We start from the raw sequence: 22,621 nt of genomic DNA, 5'->3' as shown, positions 1-22,621 counted from the left end.
TTGTCTTCACTCAGCAGTTTTAACACTCAAAGTGGCTCTCGCAAAGCTGGACATGCAGGACTACACACAGGCAGCAACCGTAGTGACACACTGTGTGTGGGAGTCTGTATAATTAGCGTATCCCAAGCCATTCATCAGTCCTATAAATCTAAAAACAGGGGCACAGGAGATCCCAGGAGTCTTATAATGAAAATGGTGGCATCAAATCTGCTTCAATTCAGCAAAGGTTAAGAGATAATTCAAACTTGTTGGACTGGATGGACAAACGTTTGTTAGTATTTCCATTTTGATGGACTTCAAGTATTGTCCAACAGTTGCTAACAACAAACTGTAGGAGAAAAAAAAAATCTATCTCTGCATCAAACTCATTCAGGCATCAACATCTGGAATTGTTCTTGTTTCTTTAAATTCAAAGACAGGATTGTACTTGTGGTTGAAGTACATTTTAACACTCAAACGTTGGCTCAGCAGTGAATGCATTGTAAAAATGTGACCCTATTGATTATTGATAGGAGTGCTGTATTAGGTCAACACACAGCAGAGTTTTCCCCAAAGCACGTCATGTTGCTATGCGAAGACATGTGTTCAGGGTCACTACATGGGATGTATAGACTTTGGAGTTGTACCATGCTGCTTTAAAAAGCAACCAACCTCTTTCCATTGTATATGAAATGTTTTTATTTCTCTCAAATGCAGAATTACATGTATTACAACACTGTTCTGTTAGCTTTTTAAAAAGGTGGAGATGCATGAACCTCTGTATTAAGCCGACAAATTGATGCCATAAACCAGCTTCTTTTTGTGTGTCGAGTTGTTGTAAATTGCTTCCACCTAGTGGCAGTATGCAAGTATTGTGAAGGAAAGTAAGTTGAGTTAAATTCGCAGATAGCTTTATCAAAATGTCATGGGTTTTCAGGGTTGATCTGAAATACTTCTCAGTAAAATGTAAAACTCGCACTTCAGTAAACAACTGACTCTTACAGGCTTCTGGCTTTGTCGAACTCATGTGCAATTTTCAGTGCTGTGCTGTTGAGTCCAACCGACTGCATGTTAGTGATGATGGTGACCACCACTCCCTGAGGGAGGAGAGGGGTCTGTCCTTGGTCCTCATCTATCTCCTCACTGGGTAACACCAGGAGCACGCTGCTCGCCCCCACAGCGCCTCCTGTGTGTGACACATAGTGTCTACGCTTCCTGCACTGCCCGTATTTCTGTAGTTTCTCCACTACCAGCCAGCCTTGGGCATACAGTCCGTCCTTGTCCCAGCTTGCCTCCGTCCTGTCAACTGGTGACCAAAGATCGATGGCAGTTTGGGGTTTGAGAAAGCCAGGGAGAAAGCCCTCGGTGTCCTTCAGGTGGGCCACCTGGTAGCTGTAGAGCAGAGCGTTACCGAACAGCAGCAGGTCACCCACCGTGGAGAGGAAGCCGCCTCCCGCCCACTTGTAGGAGTTGTCTACATACGGGCAGTTCACGACACGTCCTCTCTTGTTGAGGTGATAGAATCTGTGGAGGAGCATCAACGATTGGTATGTTGTGCACACATGAATCAAAACAAACATGAGGAACTGGACAACCTCAAAGAAACAACAGATCTTAACAAAATGATATATCTGATAGATTTCTAGAGTTGTTCCGATACCAGTATCGTGAATGCATCCGATACAGCCGAAAATGCTGGAGCGGGTATCGGAGATTACGTGAGTCTATGCACCCATCACGTCATTTATCAGCTACAAAAGGAACAACAACAGCCATGTCACTCGCTGTTAAACTCCCAACAGAGAAGAAAAAGAAGCGAGGCGTCTCGCTCGTCAGCTCCAGCAAAAAACGATCACTGTGTCTGAAATCGATGATGACGTAGCTCATGAGTGAACCGACGTCGCTTCTTTCTCGTCACTGTTGAGAATTGCATATATGCGCAATAGAAACCAGGCAGGGGTTAGCAAAATGTTAGCATTATGTCAATATTTTACACTGTAAGATCTGTCAAACTAGATAATAAAATAAAGGCATTCATAGTTACTGGAACCAGCATCGGAAAAGGAAAAGAAATGGTACCTGAGCATCTTTACACATCTCCCCTGTACTCATGTGTGACACTCCATGTCCTTATACATTACCTGGAGCGGTGGTAAATAATAGGGTCGTTCTCATCGGGCACAGTATTCAGCATTCCCAGCTCATGGAACATGTTCGTCATGAAATCCAGGAAGCGCTGTCCAGCAGCTCGCTCCACAGCAGCACTAAGCAGGGTAAAGGCGTGGGTGGAGTACAGGAAAGTGGTGCCTGCAAAACAGAATCGTACTCATCAGGACATTAACATTGTATTATACGTATATGAATGGTTTAGCGAGCAGATTATGTGCTTTACCAGGTTTGAAAATGAGCGGGTCGTCCTTGAAGAGGTCCAAGGCCTGAGTGACACTTTCAAAGTTGTCCTTCAAGTAGTATTCCTCGTGCTCAAACTCTTTTTTCTTCTCCTGGGTGGCTTCTTTGTCTTTGGTGTTTTGTTCTGTTGCAGGTTTATCTTTGTTTTCAGGTGAGCTCTTTTCCTCTTCTTTCTTTGCTGGCTTTAAGAGACGCTTCGCTTTCTCCTTGTACTCCTTCACTTTCTTCGCATCCTTCTCATAATGCCGTATACCACTCAGGTGGGACAGAATCATACGAGGGGTTATTGTGACCTGCAATGAGTGACGTGCATGTGAGCTGAACAGCGCGATACTACTCCCGATAACAACAACACTCTGCCATTTTGTTCAAGTGACTTACATCCTCTCCGCTAAATTGTTTCTGGGGAAATTCTGGGACGTATTTCTGGACGGGGACGTCAAGTTGTAGTTTCCCCTCCTCACACAGCCGCGCAGCAGCTGCAGATGTGAGGGGCTTACTGATGCTGGCGATCCGCATCACCGTCTCTGGGCTGCACGGCACGCGATTCTCCAAATCAGCATAACCGAGCCCTGAATCAGGTGAAGATTTGAAATGCATCACATATAAATAAAGTGTTTTGAGTGTGTATTGCACATTTACAACTATTTATTGTGAAATAAACAATAACAACTTATTTGCCTCTTGTGTTTTCACTTGTTCCTAGGTTTCTCCTAGGTAGTAAGCCAATGATGAGCTCATTTAAAGCTGACTTTGTAGGCACAAACCTTCACTCCAGACTTCAGCACCATCCACAGAGACCCCAACCACCAGACCCGGAGCCCCGACTTCAGTCTGAGCGAGAACAGACGAGACACAAACACTGAAGTGAAACAGGTGACACCGAGGTCATGCGGGGAATATAAGGAGAAACGCAGCAGTGCATAGGCCTACCTCAAGGCTTACCTTTATCCTCTCCACAAGGTCCCAGCTAACTTTTATGGCATCGCTGTATCGACCAGTCCTCTGTGCTTCTTCTGCTTCATCCTCACAGGAAGTGTTGAATGTGTCATCACGGTATTTCAGTCCGACAGCTAGAGCGACCCCCACAGCGACCCCGCATATCCAAATCCTGGACTTTGACCGGTATTTAAAAACCGCTGTGTTTGACCCTCCGACATACCGTATTTGCTGTTGAATAAAAGCACTCGACTTACGCTTGACTCGCGCTCCGGCTCGCGATGTCAGCAAAGGAGGCCCGCGCGCTGTTAGTAGGGTACATTTGACACAAAAACCATTTGGTAAAAACAGTCGTGACATTGTTGGATATGCTGCTTCTCTTCTCTTATTTTGGAGATAACTGACCCTTGTTGTTGTTCTTCTTCTTCTTCTTCTTCTTCTGGTGTGGTTGGCGTCCAGCTTATCGGTGCATTAGCGCCACCTTCTGTGGAGTGTGGATCAGACAAGATACTTACAATCTTTCCATCAAAACAAAACAAATCACACACAAAATAAAATACAACACATACCACGTTAACCTATATTTCATCCTCCATGTTTTACACTCTTATAAAATCCTAGCATCTGACAAGCACCTTCAACTGACCCCTGTTCTCCACATCCCTCACACCAGTCTGTCTGGCATTTTCAGTGTTTTGGTTAGCGCACAATGGACCAATTGTCAACACTGTTTCCTCTCTCCTGTTCCAACTACTTTGGTAACGTGGACATGATATACATGTATTCTTTTCTCCTCTCTGTCCCACCTTTTTTGCCACATTTGGTGGATTTTTCCCCAAATAATACACTTCACCTCTGCTGTACTGATATTAATTTGCATATATTTCCTTTCTTTAAAGCCCTCTTTGCCAACCCATCTGCCCTCTCATTCCCACTCACCCCTGCATGCACTGGAACCCAACTTACTTCCTGTTTGCGCGGTTGAGCCAGACCGAATTAATCAAAGCACCATTCCAAGTCGAGCGAGTGAGGATATATCATCCAGGACTGGGACTACAAGATTCAAACTGTAGGTCTGTAAATCTGCCAGCTAATTTTAGACACAGAATTGCGAGAATATCTGCATGAATACACGAAACATGATTAAAAAACACAGAATATCACCCAGTTTTAAACTACAAATCAACATTGCAATCCCGGTTAGTGCTCACTTTTTCAAGGTCTTGCTGTACATACATATGCTAACATAGTGTACTGCCCATCTGTGTGGTTTGTAAGGAGATCATTGTACACTGACCTAAATAAAATGTGTAAATAACAGCTAATAAAAATGTGTCAATGTGTTGAATACTAGACATATTGTTGGCATAGTAGCATACCCTCAAGTCTGGCAGTGACACCTTCTGGATAAATGTAATGATTGGTACAGGATTGAGGTACAGCATTACTCATGAAATGGTCTATCTCACCAAAAGCTTCACATTTTATATATTAGTGTTGTGGTGACTCTGGTGCAGGAGTTTATTTGTCCGTTTTGAGGAAGGCCTGATTAATCTGTTAGACCCTGGGTATAAATGTGTTACTTTGACCCTATTGACACACCACCTCCCACGTGATGTTCAATATGTATGCAACCAATCACGTCAAAGTTTCCATATAGTACGCAACACACAACACACTATACATGGCAGCTTCTTTATTTGCTCTGAGACCAACCATTACTCCTTTGCACAAATAATACTGACACCAGGTTCTCAGTGATAAGTCACAGTGAGTCAAACGTAGAATAAAAAGAAGAGCAAAGACAAGAAATGAGATCGATTTAACGGCTGAAATGTTACATGACACGCTAGCTCGCAACGATGGCTTTTCACAACTTAGTGATGTGGCTTTTCAAGTAACTGCAACTGTAAGACTTCTCACCTGTGTGAATTCTCATGTGTCTTTTAAATACTGAAATGTCACTCAATCTCTTGCCTCAGGTCTTGCAAAAGGTACGGCTTCTAATCCGTGTGGGTTCTCACGTGTGTGGATTAATTTATGCATGTTCAATGTTGAAATGGCACTGAAACTTTTCCCGCAGTTCGTGCAAAGGTACGGCCTCTCACCTGTGTGCGTCCTCATGTGGATTACCAGGTGACTGCTAGATCGAAAATATGTCCCACATATTTCGCATGAATGCGGCTTCACATTCGTGTGTATCATCCTGTGTCTCTGCATATATGACCTATATCTAAAATGCTTCCCACATATATCACATGAATACGGCTTAATATTCGAGTGTATTAACCTGTGTGTCTGCATATATCCCCTATATTTAAAAGATTTCCCACATATGTCACATATGAAAACCGTTCTACCGTTGTGAGTATTACAGTGAATAGTTGACTTAGTCGGATTATATACATTGTTACTGTCAATTTGGTCTTTGTGATGTTGAAACTGTTGTTTGGTCTCTGCACTGGTTGATCCAGAGTCTCCATGCTCGTCTCTTCTCAGATCTTGTCTCTCAGCTTCATGAGAGCTGTGGGAGTTCAGAGGGTGATCATCGTCACTGTGGTCACTTTCCTCATTAATAGGAATCGTAAAGTCATCAGTCTCCTGCTTCAGTACTAGCTGCTCTCCCTCCTCACTGGTGCAGAGTTGCTCCTGTTCCACTTTAATCTGCGGAGGTTCTGGGTCCTCTTGGTCCAGACTGGAGGTCCTCACCAGAACAAAGAGCTGCTGCTGGTCAGAGAGAACCTCCTCCTCACAGACGCGTTGCTGTGGGAGCTCTGGAGGGTCGAAGGACAAAGGAATAATAAACATACGGACATCTGAGCAGAACAATATAACATGTATGTCTTTAATGCATTAGGATCCTATGAGTCATATTCATCTGTTAGCTTTTTAAACACAATGAGGCTTTACGCACCTATCCTGTGTAACTGCACATCAGGTTTCAAAACGATATCCAACAGTCTGCGCTGGCGTTGGATCTCTTCCTCGTACTCCGCGATTGCGTTTTTAAACATTTCGAATATTTCATCAGCTGCAACAGTTAGTCGCTCGTTGACAAACTCTCTAAAATCCGGAAATAGAGACATTATTGTTTGAATGCAAACGAAATAAATACCTGCACTGGGAATACAATGTCGTCTTCCAGCTAATTCAACACACTCATGCAAATGTATATTTTTTTCTCTTCTCCTTTTTCTTTCTCCTTATTGTTCTCCTCGTTCTTTTTCTTCAGGTATAACGGCGGTTGGCATCCACCGTATTGGTGCATTACCGCCACCGTCTGCTCATGTGTGGATGTGGATCAAACAGTAGATTTAAAATGTATCCCCCCCCCCCCAAAAAAACACACACATTTACCACGTTAACCTATATTGTATCCTGCTATAAGACCTACCTAGACCTGCTATAAAATCCTAGCCCCTGAGAATCACCGTTGCACCCCATCCCTGCTTATCCATAATATCCCATAAAAACATACCCTGTGCCAACATTACCTAATCTGTGCTCTCTCACCCATGCATAGTACTCTATTTTGTATTCATCTCTTTCTGCCCCTCATACTCACTACAACTCAAAACTAAATGCTCAAGTGACTCCTCTTCCTGACATCTTTCATACAAGCCTGTCTGGTATTTCCACTTTAGTTTAGGTGTTTTGTTTCGTTCACAATGCAGTTTCCTTTCTCCTGTGCCCACTACCCACCCTACTAACTGTGACACTCTTTAGACTATGATGTAGACGTCTCCCTTTCCCTCATCTGTCCTACCTTTCTACTAATTTGCATAGATCTATATTTCCTTTCTTTACAGGCCGCTTAATAACTAACTCATCCGCCCTCTCATTCTCTACATACGCTGGAACGCACATGGAATTTAACCTGACCTCCCTGATTAGTTATTCTTGTGGCTGACTGAAGGACTTCATACAGTATGTCTTGACGCCGGTTTGAATGAAAAGACTTTAAACTTACTGGGCTGTATATAAGTCAGAGCATATCAACAACCATTCCTGTCTAGTTTTTTTCCACCCATTGTAGTGCAACCAGCACTGCCAGCCTCTCCACTGTGTAAACCTCTAGATTATTGGATGCTCTTCTTCCTATTCCTTTAGCTGGTATTGCCACCCCATATCCTGTCACTCCTGTCCCAGGTTTCTTAGCAACATCCATGTAAATCTGTAAATGTATGTAAATATAGTGTAAATCAGTATACTCTTTCATTACATAAAACCAAATCAAACCTCTCCCAAATACCAGTCTACAGTATATCAGGCCACGCAAGCTCCATGGAGCCACCGCCGGGTAAACTATTCTGCAATGTCAATCTCCCCGACCACCTGCAACACTCCCTTTGTGTCCTGTAAATTAGCCCAATAGTTTTCCATCAGTTGCATCCTCCTTTAATCCAGCAGCATACCTCCCATTTCTACCTGCAGGACAGGTGTTGGCGATGTTTTAAATGCTCCACTATACTCTTAATGCCTGAGCCTGAATCACATCAACTTTCCCAATAAGAGATTTGGCTGTATGGAGCCAATACGCTATACTGCCGTAATCCAACATAGATCTTATCAAGGCCACATACACTGTTTTTAACGATGAACAACTGGCTTCCCATTCCCTACCAGTCACACATCTAATCACATTTATTACTTTTTTCCTAATTTTTCCTGATATTGTCTGCTTATGTTAACCGTGAGTCAAAAAAGAACTCCCAGAAATGTTCCAACCCCTTCCAAGTCTTACCCATACATCCTTAGCTTCACCCCGTCCTTAATTCATTTTCTGCTAAAAAGTAGTTTTCTTTTTCTTGGCACTGCATCAGGTTTGATTCAGTCACCCAAAAATCTATTACGGCCATTCAATTAGGTCACCTCTAGATGGACAAAAGGCTATGTATGTATACATGACAAACAAAGTTAGACAATTTTCAAAACGTGCCTTTTATTTTTTATAATTTGTAAATTTCAGATATGATAAACACTTGAGACATCTACATTAATACAATGCTAAAACAATGCACAACCAGATGACTAAAATCTATACTTTATAAACATGATGAAACAATGTTGAACCATGGTTTTAAAGAATAAGACTACACTGTAATGCATTAGCATGTTCGGGCATTGCTTAACATTACATTAGCACCAGTATACATGATGACAGGCATAGCCAATTTATACTTACACTTGTTATGAAAGTTTCTGGGAGGAGGGCATATACTGTATATCTTTTTAAAGATAATTTGTCTTACAGAATTCATGTTAAACTAAGTGCAAAATGTCTCCACTTTGTCCTTCTGTATGTGCATAATCTAGGTGGAATGGAACGTACCAGATCAGCTTCAATGCAGTAGAAACCAATCTTACAAATGTCACTTCACCAAATGACTTGTCAAAAAAAGAAAAGAAAAAAAACTATCTCAAGGATTGCAAAAGGCAGACATCATTACAAGATTAAAAACTGGCTTAGGAAAAACAATATTGTTTCTCTGTTTAGGCTTCATCAAAGGGAATGGTTAAGCTTTACTTCCCCTTATCTTTGCTCCTTGGTCAACTTCCGCTGAAGGCAGGACGGTGAAATAGGAAATGTATTTGGCCATTTCATCTCCACCATGGGCAAGGTATGAGAAGAGGGGTTTATGGTAAGCAAGGTGCATGTACAAAAAGCCAAAACCACAGTGCGTGTGGGGTCAGACCGTGCTTTCACAAATTATTCAGTTCCATTAGAGTCTGGTCCAGCATCTGGTGCATATCGAGGTTCTCTTCCTTAGCTTGTGACAGTTTCTCTGTTAGAACATCAAATAAAGAAGTTATAATCTCACACAAGCAAGCACAATTGAGTGGTTAGCTTGCATTAATAATCAAGCTGGCTACATCACGAAGGTCAGTCACTTAAATGATCTAAACCTACACTTAATGGACAGAAAACAAGAGAAACGCAATGAGTAAACAAGCTCATATTATGATGTGCAAGCCACCATGCAAACAGGTTAAAACAAGGTTCTCATTAATACACATAAACACAACAACAATTCATAAAAAAATATTATTGTATTATATCATAATACTAGGTTGCAAGACTATACATTATATATTTGAGTTAATCCCTGATTGTCACCATATTTCAATTACATTTCAACAAACAGCAACACAGATTTCAAGCAGTGCGGGCATCGTACGTGGACAATGCAAACGGAAGAACTTTGGATCTTGCTCTGGATCAGATTGTCACACACAAGAAACACAAAACCGTAACAAACACGTAAAACATTCACGCAATTTAGTCCTCATTCAAGGCCAAGCGCAGTTCGTTAGTGAGAAGGCGGTTTTTCTGAAGTTGATGGTGGAAGCGATCTTTGCAGTCAGAAAGCAAGTGGAAAAACAGAGAGAGGACAGGAAATCAGAGGAAAAGAGGAAATGCCTGTTGACACCTACCTTCTCCAGGCCATCAGTTACTTTTTTTAGTCTTTATAAAACACACCAACAGTATCTGAATAGCCATTAAATAACATAATCAAACAGTGTTTCGATGTTCTTGTTTTGAGAGGGGCGGTTGTGTGTAGATTGAAAACAGAGGATGAGCAAATTTAAACTAATAAGGTTAAAAGGTTAAATGGCAGCTTAAATATAAAACCTTTAAACCTGGATAGTGTGGGAACCAAATGGAAAATAAAATACTATACTACATGTATATCTGACATTTTGGTCATACCATTCTCTATCAAGTGCATCTTATAATCTGCTTAAATATGGCGGATCAATATCCAAACTGAGAATCAACCAGTTTGTTGTGGTCTGACAATGTAAGAATGTGGCTCACGCTCACCTATTATTCTGCAGTCCTATTTAAATGATGACATCTCAAAACACACACACACCACCACCAGAAAATTGCTTACTTCTGCTTATTGCTCTGGAGATATGGGGACAACTTGAATAAAAACACTCAGAATATGTGATTGTTTATTTATTCAAATATATGACAGGATACTGTGTATCATACAACGCCCAGGGTCTCATAATCACTGATAGCATTTTACTCCAATTCTTACAGCACTCAGATGAGGCTCAACAAATCTTACATACTGTTCTGTACTCCATCATGACACCCTTTACTCTTCTACTTCACCACAATCTTCCCGATAACAATCCAACACTAATTCCCCTACAATTCTCAAATCGTTCCAGTCAGCTCCTCCTGTTACAGAACCAAATGTTTCAAAGTGCTTGCATGCATCAGGCTCAAATGCTAAGAGGGAAGACAACTTGGCTCAGCTTTCAGTCAAGTACCTGCAGTTGTTTCTGTGATCATGGCTCTACTGTGATATTCCTTATATCTCAGCTTCACAGAAAAATATTAGAATAAAATAAAAATAACATGAAGAAAGAAAAGCTGGGTGAAGCTCAACTAATGGCTTGTTGAGATGCAAGGAAAAGAAATGAAGATCAAATAAAATGAAGGCTACTTGTTTTTTTTTTAGAGCCACTTGAAAATAAATAAATTAAAAAGAAGAAAAAAAGGACAGAGTAAAGAGATACAGCTTACATAGAAGGAAGGACGTTTATTTTTTACACAATGCAGAAAGATTTTAGGTGTCTGTACAAGTGATGGGATGCAATTAACTTTGACATGAGGATGAAAACATGAGGAGGAGAGGAAAGCAAAGACAGAGAGGGATGGGAAAATTGAGAGGTGGCTGGAGAGAGCAGACAGATGTCGCTTAGCCGACAGGAGACGTCTTTGATGAGGTGTGAAATATTTATCTGTGTGGGAGAGAAGAAGTACAGTGAACCAGGGGGGTCGGCGTGGGACCTACGGGAATTTGAGATGCATACCACGACACACCAGAACCACAGGAGTCACGGCACGACACGACAAAACCAGAATTCACAATGGCAGTGCATTGTGAGGTAGCACACACACAATCTAGAGGTCGGACCAACTCCTTCCTCTGATTACATCGAGACCTTTCCGCTAATGCACGAGGAGCACCGCTTTACCAGATTGATACTGTGAGCTTTGTTAATCTCCCACAGAATGTCCAAATGTTGAGGGACAACGCTAATTTAGCAAAACTGGGGACTCAACGACAGTGATGCTAAACTGTGACAGTTGTGGTGACCGACTGGTACAACGACAGGACAAAAGGGGGAACTTGCAACACTCAGGGGGCCTTTCTTCTGGACAGAAGTAGACCATGTTAGTAGAAGAGGAAACATTCATAACCCTGGAGTTAGAATCGGATTCATTGAAATGCTTTCGTGATAAAGTTGACAACAATTCAATAGACGATTTCCATGCATTGCCAGAATGTCAAAATGTGTTTAGAAATGACTATGAATCTGTAAACCATGCATAGACTGACAAAACCAGCAATGCATAACATTACTCCAGTCCAGTTTACAGTATTCTTCAAACATCAATGATACTGATGCAAAGAGCATTCGGTATCATAACTACACTAAAAAAGAAGTGTGACGGGGAAACCACAGCGAGTTGTAATTATTGCCTGTGGACTACAATTACACAGACACGGAAGACCACAATGTCTGTTTTAAGACGTCAAACTTTAAGACTATATAAAAACCATAGCTGCATAACTATTTGTAAGTGTAGGAACAGATATAAGGGTTGGATGTACTAGTTATGATGGGAATATGAGGGAGGAGATGAAGGCGAGGTAGCTGGTGTACAGGTAAACAGAGGTGCATGGAAGAGAGGGGGGCGGCGGAACAAGCAGGTGCAAGCAAAAATTACATGGAGGTCATGTCGTTGAGGGCGTGGTCCAGCTCCTCGCTGATGGCCTTGTACTTCAGTTTCTGGGCATACAACTCATCTATTGGTGGGCCAGGGTGCAAGGGGAGGGAGGGGGTGAAGGTGAAGGAGCACATGGCAAGGAGGTGAAGGGTGAAGCATCCAGAATATTGACGAGAGAGAGAGAAAAAGATAGGAAGAGGTGACAGAAAACAAAAAAATTGAAAACAGGGGAAAAACAGGAAAAGCAAGTTACACCAGAAAATGACAGAATGGAAGTGCAACAAAAGTCAGGGGGAATTCCTCAGTGCCATGAAGAAATGGACCGTATCTTTCACTCTCAGCCCTTATCCCTCAACACGACTCCTTGAACACTAAGTCAACATTTAGGCCTGATAGCGCTGATAAATATCAAAGCTATTCTTTCCCACCTTGAAACTCGAAAAACAAATCAACTAAACATAGTAGAAAAAAAATAGGAGTCACCACAACAAAAGTATGTTGCTGTCTGGAAAAGAGCCGTGACGGCGTTAAGAGGGAAGCAGAAAGAGAGTTCAAGAGCGAAGCAAATAATAGGCTGGAATATATATATATATATTTTTTTAGCCCTGATACCATCAATGACACAATAACCATTTCAAAATAACCAGAATAGCATTCTGGTGTGAAAAAACCATACCTTCCAAGTCATCAATGGTCTTCTCAAGCTTGGCTACTGATCTCTCAGCGAACTCAGCACGAGTCTCAGCCTGTGTTACAGAGACAGATGTATAAGTGAGTCCAACACTCAAAGTGTTATAAATTATCCTGGGGTCAGCCTGCAACCCCAGATAAGGCCTTGTGAAACTTTACCTCCTTCAGCTTGTCGGTGAGGACCTTGATCTCCTCCTCGTATTTGTCCTCCTTCTGAGAGTACTGTGGGACAAAAACAATGACAGGTGTCAAACACACGGGCATGGAGTCAAACTCTGAATGTCCTACTGCGTACAAACACATGTCTATAATTGTTTACAGCTGTGGATGGATTATGAAATAAAACTGAAGTGAATTCGGCTCCCCAAGGCTCCTCTGCTCCCCATCCCCCCCCGAGTCTAATCGGGAGCTGAGGGGGTTTGACAGCATGCACTCGGTCAGAAGGCTGCACTTACCTTCTCAGCCTGGGCCTCCAGTGACTTCAGGTTGTTGGTCACAGTTTTCAACTCTTCCTCAAGCTCAGCGCATTTGCTGGTGTTTTAGATGAGGGGATGAAGTTGCGAAGGATAAGAAGAGGGGGTAGTGGAAGAGGAAGGAAACGAGGATGGACAGAACCAGAGGTGGACACAAACCAGGAAGAAGGAAAGTAAGAAAAAGGGAGAGAGGAAACAAGATAAATAAGAACTACAGGGATTAAACGACGAGGGAACCCCAAGTGCCTTAAAAGTGCCTTAACAGAGCCGGATTGTGAGAATAGCAATGTGAATCTTGTGATCACACAAAGAGTAATGGGTTGCAATGTAATAAGTTAATTTGGTTAAAAAGCTATTTCCGCATCTAAATATCATGCCTTCTCTTAGATGTGAGGTGTTATTCTTGCACAGCCTCCGCCATGTTAGAGACGTGAAAGAGTCTAACTACCCCGAATATAAGAGCATAAAAGAGGAAACAAGCGCAGCAAGCAAAGCAGAGGGGACACTTAAAAGCATGAATGACAGTGGGAGGAGCCACTCATCAAAGATATGTGTTAGTTTTTGTTTGTAGTACCTTTGTGACTGAGGAGTCTAGTGATTTCATGCTTTGCTCCAAAACCCTTAGCTCATCGTCCGCTCTCCGAGCCCGTCTGTTTATGGGTGCGGCGTACGTGTGCAAGCCAAAACCATTCAAACCATGGCGAGCATGCAAATAATGAACACATACAGTATGAACACAGGGCACACTGTTCAAATGGATACGAGTCTTATACTTTGTGTATTAGTGCTCAAAGCTCAACTGTTGAAATGCCAGCGCACGTGCAAATGTGAGTGCAGCTTTAGTGCATGTAAAGGTGAAACCTCTTACCCCTCTGTCAGCTCAGCGCGCTCCTCTGTACGCTCCAGGTCACTCTCAATGATGACCAGTTTACGGGCAACCTTTAGGTGCAGCACAACAAAGTGTTACAACGCAACAAATGACTGACACAACTAGGATGTGGGTTACGTCTTTTTCCTTAAAGTGTAGCCTAATATCTAATAATTTAAAACTACACTTGGTAACACTTTACTTTAACCCCCATTATTAGGAATTAACAATACGGGTAACACGTCTGTCACACAGTTACTGGTTGCAGTCAATGAGCAACTGTGCGTTTGATGTTGCAGAAGTTGTTTGAGGTGGCTGCCAGTGGCCGAAAAACTCGCCTCCTCATATTTGCGGTCAGCCTCCTCAGCGATGTGCTTGGCCTCCTTCAGCTGGATCTCCTGCAGCTCCATCTTCTCCTCGTCCTTCATGGCCCTGTTCTCAATGACCTTCATGCCTCTGTGTGACGGAAGAAACAGATCATGATGTTAGGAATCAGGAGCTGAGACCTGGCAGCCTACAGTCTCCCCGAGGACACACAGGTCTAGTGCACAGTAGTGTCGGCTGGTAAATCTTTACTATGTCCTTCCAAAGTGAATAGCTAACTGTTTTCTGACATGAAAAAGGGATAAAATACTGAATTTATGGATGTTAAGGAATGACTGCACTATTTGACACAGCTAGTGTGACAGTGAGCTGTGTGATATCCAGCTCTGCAGCACAGAGGCTCCGCTTGTACCCCATACGAAGGGACAGGAACACAGCCCCGCCACCTGGTCTCTGCAGCGGGAGAGCCAGATCAGAGGTCTGAGTCTACGCTGCTCATAAGAAACCCACCTCTCGCTCTCATCAGCTGCCTTCTCAGCCTCCTCCAGCTTGGTCAGGGCAGTGGCCAGACGCTCCTGAGCGCGATCCAACTCCTCCTCAACCAGCTGGATGCGTCTGTTAAGGGAAGCGACATCGCTCTCAGCCTAGGGAGAGAAGAGGAGCAAGTGAGGAGAAAACTTAGAGGTCGACGTCTTTAACAAAACAACCTGGAAATGACGCCAGTGCATCCGTACAAGTCAGCCCAAAGAATGAACAATAGGTGGTGGATTGTATTTTTTTGTTTTATGCCAGGTGGGTGACTGTAATCGCTGTTGTTGCAAAAGTGTTTCTGTATGCAACCTGTTGGGAAAAGCCCTTCCTTGTACCAGTGCTCCTAATTGACTATTTATAATAACAATGTCCCAAGCTGACAGCAGGTTGAATACCCTGCCTCATTACTAGACCCCTGAGAGAACATTAACAAGGCTCAAAGCGAGACAATAAACTGTATATGACTGCTCTCATGGCGAAGAGGAAACTCCCTGGATAGTTAATAACTTTAACAACTGTAGGAGACATTTAAGTGCAATTCAACTGAATGTTGATCCAAATAGGGGAAATGATCTGGTATCTTTAGAGAAAAGTTACAACGCTTTGATAGGTGACTTCAAAAAGGGCAGACCTTTCCTGTGATTATTCAAACCTGTGGAGTTACTTCTGCTTAGTGATGTCTGTTCAGCCGGTTTGAGGCTCCGAAAACAGGCTACAACCGGTGGTTTGACGGTTTCCCCTCATTTCCCGCTTGAGTGAGTAGTAATGGATCAAAGTGCATCGGAGGTTGTGAAGCAACAAGGAAGTACTAATAACCTATGAACTGAAGCAATATGCTTTCAATCCCATTGCAAACCCCTCACGGGTGATTAACATAAAGCCTGAGATAGGCTCAGACTGCTATAAGCCCCCTGCAGAAAGATTTATTTCCCGTCTAGATAACTGCCGCTATGCTCACACGGGGGTGAAATCACCCTTTGGTAGCTGTGAAAACCTATTGTCCTTATAAGGGCAAGTCAAAGAGCATAAACTCACAGAGCAGACTGGCACCTTAAATGTTGCCACGGATTATTTGTAACTTCCTGGTTGCTGAAAATGATCTATTCTACATGTTTAAATTTAAATTGGCGTGCGTGCACAACTGAATAAACGGAAGTTACTGAAAAGCAGGTTGAATAAGGACCGGTAACGGCAAAGTGCATCTAAGGAGACGCAAGTGAAACACAATAGGGATATGAGGCGACGCACTGATGCAGTGTTCCTCGGTTTTTGCACGTAATATGACTTGGGCATCGGTGGCCTAACGTCACCAATTATAAACGCTTATCCGAGAGCAGCAGGCTATCAAACCCTTGGCGGAGCAGGCTACTTTGTGGTGGCTGGCACTGCACGGAGCCGTGTAAAGCCCAGCTTGCAGCACCGCGGTGCGTCAAGAGAAATCCCGCTATATCACAGGGTCGCCTATAATTCAGCGGAACAAACACGCACACGGGCAAGGCTACAAGAGGAGGATGTGTGATATTGGGTTTAATAAGCAGCTCCTCTCTGGCTGCACGCGCGGTAAAATAAAGAATGCTTACTTGTTCCCTGGCATTCCTCTCCGCAAGTAACTCCCTCTGTAATTTCTCGGCTCTCTCTTCAGCACCGTCTGCCTGATCTTGTAGAGATTTAATCTTTCGTTTGACTGCCTCGAGCGATGTAGCTCCGGCCATTGTTTACTCTACAACTATGTTAAAAGAAAAACTAAACAAAAATACGCTCTGAGTGCAGCACAATTTCCGAGTAATTGTCAAGGGTCGAGATGACGTCCTTGATTGTGCTGAAAGCTGCGTGAAGACAGGCTGCACGGTGCGCAAGCTTTCTAGAGACGCTCTCTGCGATGCCTGTCATTTGTCCAGGAAGTACCGCTGATTTCAAAATAGACCTGAAAATTAACTATTCTGAATGATTGTGCAAAGATTTACACTGTGGAATTATTCCGGATTGCCCCATAAAATAACAACATGTGAAATTGAATTGATGCAAAGTAACAATGCATATTTAATGACAAGAACACACCCAGTCTATACACTGTAATTAGCCCGCGTGTAGCTATCTAACAGCGCCATCTGCTGGTCAACTGTGAGTAGTGCACATGGCAGTAAAATACTTCTACCGACTACAGGCCGTTCAGTAAGTCTTCACTGAATACAGTAATTACAGACTACGCTTTAAACTTTAAATTTAGCAAATATCACAGAAAACCATTGAAGAATATGAAAGGGGAAAAAAACAAGGCTATAAAACACTAAGTATAGTTCAACTTGTTTGAGCACTACAGCCATACTTAAACCTCCCTACATAGAAATATTAAGAAAAAAAAAACAGCAATACATGGGCCTACAGGGAAAGAAATACGGAACCTAGTATGACAGGTGTGGCTAAAACTCAGACCAGACAATAACGTAGACACACTAATGCCTAACTCCCCGGAGGAATCCAATTAAAGGATTTTTTACACCAGGTTATCCCGGAGGCCACTTCTAAACCACACTACAAATTGATTCCCCTGATTGACTCTTGTGAACAAAGTGTCTGCTGCACCGGACAGTCACACTAACTCGGGCATTTACAGGATTATTTTTTTGTCGTGAAAAGCGGTTTCCGAGGACCTAAAGAGTATTTTCTCCAAAGCACGACCTTTAACATGCCTAAATTGAAATTATTTACATAGTTTAGTTGTCATGTATTCATCCGAAGGGAATTTATTTTAAAACACTCATTTATTTACAGCGTTTCCCCCTTGTGGTTAGCATAGAGCGCAGCCCGCAGTATGAGCTCTATCTTGACCATATAAAGAAGTGGGGCTATATTTATCCAGGCGCCTTGCTCCCTGCGCTCTAGGACGACTGCGCATCAGGACACTTTACTGTTCACTCTGAAAAACACTTATTCAGCCTAAAGACCTGTACGACTGAACACACCAAGGTCTAAAACACAACAGAAATATAGGGTATCAATGTTATGAGTTATCCTACGGATTAATTGGATTTTAAATGATGATGAGTGTTGCAGTTAAACAGCCAATCTGACTTTCTTTGGGCAGACTTGTGAGGGATTGTGCATGTGCTCCTTTAACATAAAGCGACAGTTCAACAGTAATTGGACATTTGATAGAAAAGTCCATGTGGACTTTGATGTTCAAGTTTGAATGACCACAGAGAGGGAATTTCCCTTCCCTGTGTTGTTGAACTGTCGCCCGTCGGAGAGTGAAGAGAGTAAAGGTGTGAAGAAGCGTGGTGGAGAAATGGTGCCATTGTGAACCCCTTCCTTACTTACATCGGCGGCTTTCTTCTCAGCCAGCTCAAGTTTCTCCTGGGCATCCTTAAGAGCCTCGGAGTACTTGTCCAACTCATCCTCAGTTCCCTTCAGCTTCTTCTGCAGAGCTACCAAATCGTCCTCAAGCTGAGGCGAGTTTCAGTGCAGTTTCAGAGAGGTGATCAGCGAGGAGTTGCGTGAACGCGCACAGGCGCGAGAGGCGTACAGAGAGACACACAGGACAGGACAGGACAGGACAGGAGAGGACAGGACAGGAGAGGGGGAAGAGAGAAGAAAAGTTAGGGAAGCTCATGCACGTCAGGATCAGATACCTTGGTGGCGACCTCCTCAGCGGTCAGCAGCTTTTCCTCAGCAGTTTGGAACTCCTCAAACACTTTATCTCTTTCGTCTTCAGAAACACGCAATTTCTTTTCCAACTCTCTTATATCGTCCTCTAACTATACATGCATATAAAAAAAACATCATCAAATTAAACACATTATACAAATTAACATGCAATTATTGAATTAATTATCAAACATATTTCTCTCTAGTTAACATTTTCTAAATTATCAACATGGTTTGGCTATATTTACATCATCAAAACGGTTGAGAGGAGGATTTATAGCATCCAAAAATTCAAGAAGGATGGATTATTCTTAATTTAATCCTTATTTGGGATTATCCATGAAAGTATTTAATCCGCATTTAGGAGGCGATCCATTTAAAGGACAGCTGCTTTAAACTTCTACTGGTATTCCTGCTTTTAAATCTTTGGGATTTTCCACAAAAGAAAAAACACATCAGCCGACCTGTTTGCTTCTGTCCTCTGCTGCTTTCTTGTCTCCCTCAGCCTGCTCAGCTCTGTCCAAGGCATTCTCCTTGTCGAGCTTGAGCATCTGCATCTTCTTCTTGATGGCGTCCATGGCTGCTTATTGCTGTTAGGCTCCAACAAAACGTCCAAATGAATACCAAGAAGGGAATGGGAGAGAGGCTAGGGCGTCTGTGCCTAACTGAAGACTAAGCTGGAGTACAGGCGGTGCCTGACTGTGCCCTGTCAAATATGTACTTTGAAGGGGGGGTGACTGGATTCCTTTGGACATCCAATACTTTTTCGGAGGGGGCGTGTGAGGGTGCCCGGGCGTTTTTTAAGGCTCTGCTCCGCGATTCGTTGCTCCCAAACATTTGACTTTTGATACGCCTTTATATGGGATGTGATGGACAAGCAGGCAGCTCCCACGGAGAGGCTTCCTAATGGTAATGTTACAGAAGCCATTTAATGCATGGAGAAGATGCAGATGAAGCTTACTGTATGATCAAAGCATAACATATCTGCATGACAGTTTGTTTTACCACTGTGGCAACACTTTTAAAGGCAGCACTTGGTACTTGTCTCTTTATTGAGTGTCTTTTGAGTTTTTTTTCTATTTCCAGTAGAGTATTACTGAAATCTGGGATAATGTTTGCTGTTCATGTAAATTATCTTCACAGTATTCTCTTTTTCATCTGTGTTTTCTGTCCTGTTACAGGCCGAGTGGGACCACAGGCAGCTGCTGTAACAGTTTTATCAGGATTTTGTCAACTTGCAGCAGCTGGTGTGTGTGTGTGTGTGTGAGAGAGAGTGTGTTTGGGTGGGTGAGCGTGGTAGCTGAAGCCAAATGTGCTGTTTGAGAGGAGATGCTTTCGATAAGCCCATCAAGCCCTAGTGGCATTGTTCACAGTCTGGGGAAGTGTTTACCTGATAATGTATCGGATATCCTCCCTGTAAACTGTTGATGTGTCATTTGACTGTGGGCAGAGTTTTATATCTCAATTACAGCAGCTGAGCCGCTAATTGACTCGGCATTTAAGAGATGTTTACTGCTATATAAAGTGCTTAAGAAGAGTATTTCAGTTTATATGTAGTACATTTATTAGTAGCTTTACATCTGAAAGGGTATGAATGTGTAACATTATATTCTATGCAATTATGTTATTATTATATATTATTACAATGCATACATTATTAGTTCATTTATTAGACAATAATCCCCATTTTTAAAGACATTATGAAAATGCTCTGAGCTAATGAAACGTTAAAACACACAACTGCAGTGACTGAGGGACCCACCAAGTGTCTTCAAGTCTTCACAAGGCTCCTCAGGGATATTTTTAGGACCTCCTTCTCTTTCTTGCACCTGCCTTAGTCTGTAATATGGATCCACGACTCTGTGCCAAGAGGGCAAAGTCCAGTGCTATGATATGTTCCCCAAAATAATCCTTGTCTTGTTCAGGCTTTCATCTGTTTTACAGATTATTATTGCTGTACGCCTGGCTGACTTTCAGTTGTAAAACATGACCAATATTAGGAATAGTGTTTATAATTTTCTCAAGATATTGTCCAGTTAATTTAGGCATCAGCCTTGTCTTAGACTTTGATTGAAAGGCTCAGTAATATAAACAATATTTAGTTAATCCTGGGCCAGCCCATGTTCTAATAGGCTGGTATTTGTATAATTGTGACTGGCATTGAAAAGCATGTGATTTTCTGGAAAAGGTCTTTTTCTTTTTCTCAACTTGCTCTGAGTTAATACACTAAATGTACAGAACTTGGAGGTTACTGCTGCACAGAAAGGGCTCTGAATATGCCAAGATAATGCATTGCTTACCAAATTAAGTCATTTACTTTCTCTAATGTATAAAGAGGGGTGTTCAAACATGTATTAACATGTGAGATTTGCTGACTTGTTTCTATTTAATACTGTGTGCATATAGTATTTTATGCTTTTGTCATATTGAATATCTTCAGAATTACTTGTCTTCATCAATGTCTTTACATCGTTGACAGAAAGCTTGATTTGCAATTTGATCTTAATTATCTTAAACAGCCTTTTCCCGTAATGGACTCCGGGGAGGTTTGTAATGGCACACTGGATTTGCTGTGGCATTCTGGGAATGAAAATAAGCTCCATTATGATGTTTCCTTTACTGTACTGGTAGTACAGTAAAAATAGCCCAGGGCCCAATACGCTTGCTTTGATTAAAGTAGTCTCAAATCTCTCCCTCTGTCCAGACGTTATTGGAAAAACCACTGCATTCTGAGTTACATTGGAAAATGAAAAGCTCTCACACCTTAAGATAGAGCAAAAGGACATAAAGCATAGTGTTCTTGCGTTGACTAACTATAATGAGAACGGCAATAACAAAGTATTTAATATTTAAAGCAATTTTTAGGCTGTGGTGCTGTTCGGAAGACAAGAGTTTCGTGGCTGCTTAAGTAAAAAAGAAAAAAAATCTCCAGACATATAATTTTGTGCTCTCTGAAAAAAAAGGTCTGCCTCGCAAGGCCTCCAAAGCCTCCTGCCAGAGGAGCCAATGAAAGCATCTGAAAACATTTAAGTCTATGTCCTACCATCAACATTTTATAGCATTTGAATTGGTACTGAAACATGAAAACACATTATATGTTAATTGACATGGAACTTACTCGTAGGAACAACATGAACAAATAAATGCTTGCTATATTGTCTTCCGTCCCAAATATTTGCCAACAGTCACACTAATGAAGAGTTTATTGTCTTCAGAAGACTGTGTCTGTGTTGAAAACAGTGATTGCATGAGCTCATTGAAAAAGCCAAGAATCTTCTCAATGTTCATCCTCAGAGGTGTCAAACAGCTGAAAGGATGTAGTGTGACTTCACTGAATGAAGAATTAATTCCTCACAACATACTGTATGTAAAAACAGACTTGCCATCAGGCAACAATTGCTCATTTTCTGGACAGTTCTAAGATCATCACATGTGGCAACAGCTGATTGAAACAGGTGCAGCAATGAGCAATGAATTCATATATTAACATTCACTAAGCTATCATTATATTAATTTTCCCACCATGTGAGATTTTTTAATGGCAGCCATGGTCCATATAGAAGGTTGTAAAAATTACGAAATACAGAATGACATTAAAACACGAGACAAGTCTGAGGACACGAAAGTATTTATAGCTATAAGTCTCAAGGGGGCAGACAAGTCAACTGAGACCTACAAGAGACCCTCAACGCTCAGACTTTTAACTCTGTTACTTTGTGGTCTTTAGGTGGTAGTGCAGTTTGTGCTCTTGCCAATTGAAGTGACACAACAGCTTCCCAAGAGCTTTAATGCTAATACTGTAACCCTGTATTAGTTAATCTGTTAGGCCTACAGTGACAACCCACTATGCATAAGGAATGTCCAGTTCTTCTCAGTCGCTGCTCAGGGAGGAGCTTGGCTGTTGTGCCTGAAATCATGTTTGCTTAAAACTACCCTTGGGAGATACATTTAAGGCTGTCTCATAGCTGAAATGTTACTGCATTAGATCTGTTTTGTTGAGTCTCA

The 22,621-nt window shown here is 42.2% G+C and overlaps 3 protein-coding genes across 5 annotated transcripts; all 3 read right to left on the bottom strand.

Moving 5' to 3' along the window:
* Positions 1–154: 154 nt before the first annotated feature.
* On the bottom strand, positions 155–4,059 carry lactb (lactamase, beta). Of its 2 annotated transcripts, none has more exons than XM_079162579.1 (6): positions 3,322–4,059; positions 3,156–3,222; positions 2,770–2,960; positions 2,372–2,681; positions 2,121–2,286; positions 155–1,503 (listed from the first exon to the last, which is right to left on the bottom strand). In XM_079162579.1, exons 1-6 carry the CDS (start codon positions 3,685–3,687, stop codon positions 978–980), a joined length of 1,626 nt encoding a protein of 541 aa, XP_079018705.1. In that variant the 5' UTR covers positions 3,688–4,059; the 3' UTR covers positions 155–977. The 2 variants fall into 2 exon arrangements, with proteins under 2 accessions (XP_079018705.1, XP_079018706.1); XM_079162580.1 differs by having other exon boundaries at positions 3,334–4,059.
* Positions 4,060–5,162: 1,103 nt separating this feature from the next.
* LOC306698673 (uncharacterized protein) lies at positions 5,163–6,547 on the bottom strand. The gene is made up of 3 exons (XM_079163104.1): positions 6,443–6,547; positions 6,242–6,358; positions 5,163–6,101 (listed from the first exon to the last, which is right to left on the bottom strand). The coding sequence occupies exons 2-3, from the start codon at positions 6,339–6,341 to the stop codon at positions 5,293–5,295; spliced, it is 909 nt and encodes a 302-aa protein (XP_079019230.1). The 5' UTR covers positions 6,342–6,358; positions 6,443–6,547; the 3' UTR covers positions 5,163–5,292.
* A 1,702-nt stretch (positions 6,548–8,249) lies between these two features.
* On the bottom strand, positions 8,250–19,322 carry tpm1 (tropomyosin 1 (alpha)). 2 transcript variants are annotated; one of them, XM_079162970.1, is made up of 10 exons: positions 19,081–19,317; positions 18,290–18,415; positions 14,951–15,084; positions 14,455–14,572; positions 14,117–14,187; positions 13,231–13,306; positions 12,935–12,997; positions 12,762–12,831; positions 12,086–12,164; positions 10,278–11,091 (listed from the first exon to the last, which is right to left on the bottom strand). In XM_079162970.1, the coding sequence occupies exons 1-10, from the start codon at positions 19,192–19,194 to the stop codon at positions 11,088–11,090; spliced, it is 855 nt and encodes a 284-aa protein (XP_079019096.1). In that variant the 5' UTR covers positions 19,195–19,317; the 3' UTR covers positions 10,278–11,087. The 2 variants fall into 2 exon arrangements, with proteins under 2 accessions (XP_079019097.1, XP_079019096.1); XM_079162971.1 differs by lacking the exons at positions 10,278–11,091; positions 12,086–12,164 and adding an exon at positions 8,250–9,113 and having other exon boundaries at positions 19,081–19,322.
* Positions 19,323–22,621: the final 3,299 nt, after the last annotated feature.

Source organism: Pholis gunnellus (genome assembly GCF_910591455.1).
Source record: "Pholis gunnellus genome assembly, chromosome: 7".
Taxonomy (NCBI): domain Eukaryota; kingdom Metazoa; phylum Chordata; class Actinopteri; order Perciformes; family Pholidae; genus Pholis; species Pholis gunnellus.
The sequence above is the reverse complement of the archived record's forward strand: the minus strand, read 5'-3'. Positions and strand labels throughout refer to the sequence as shown.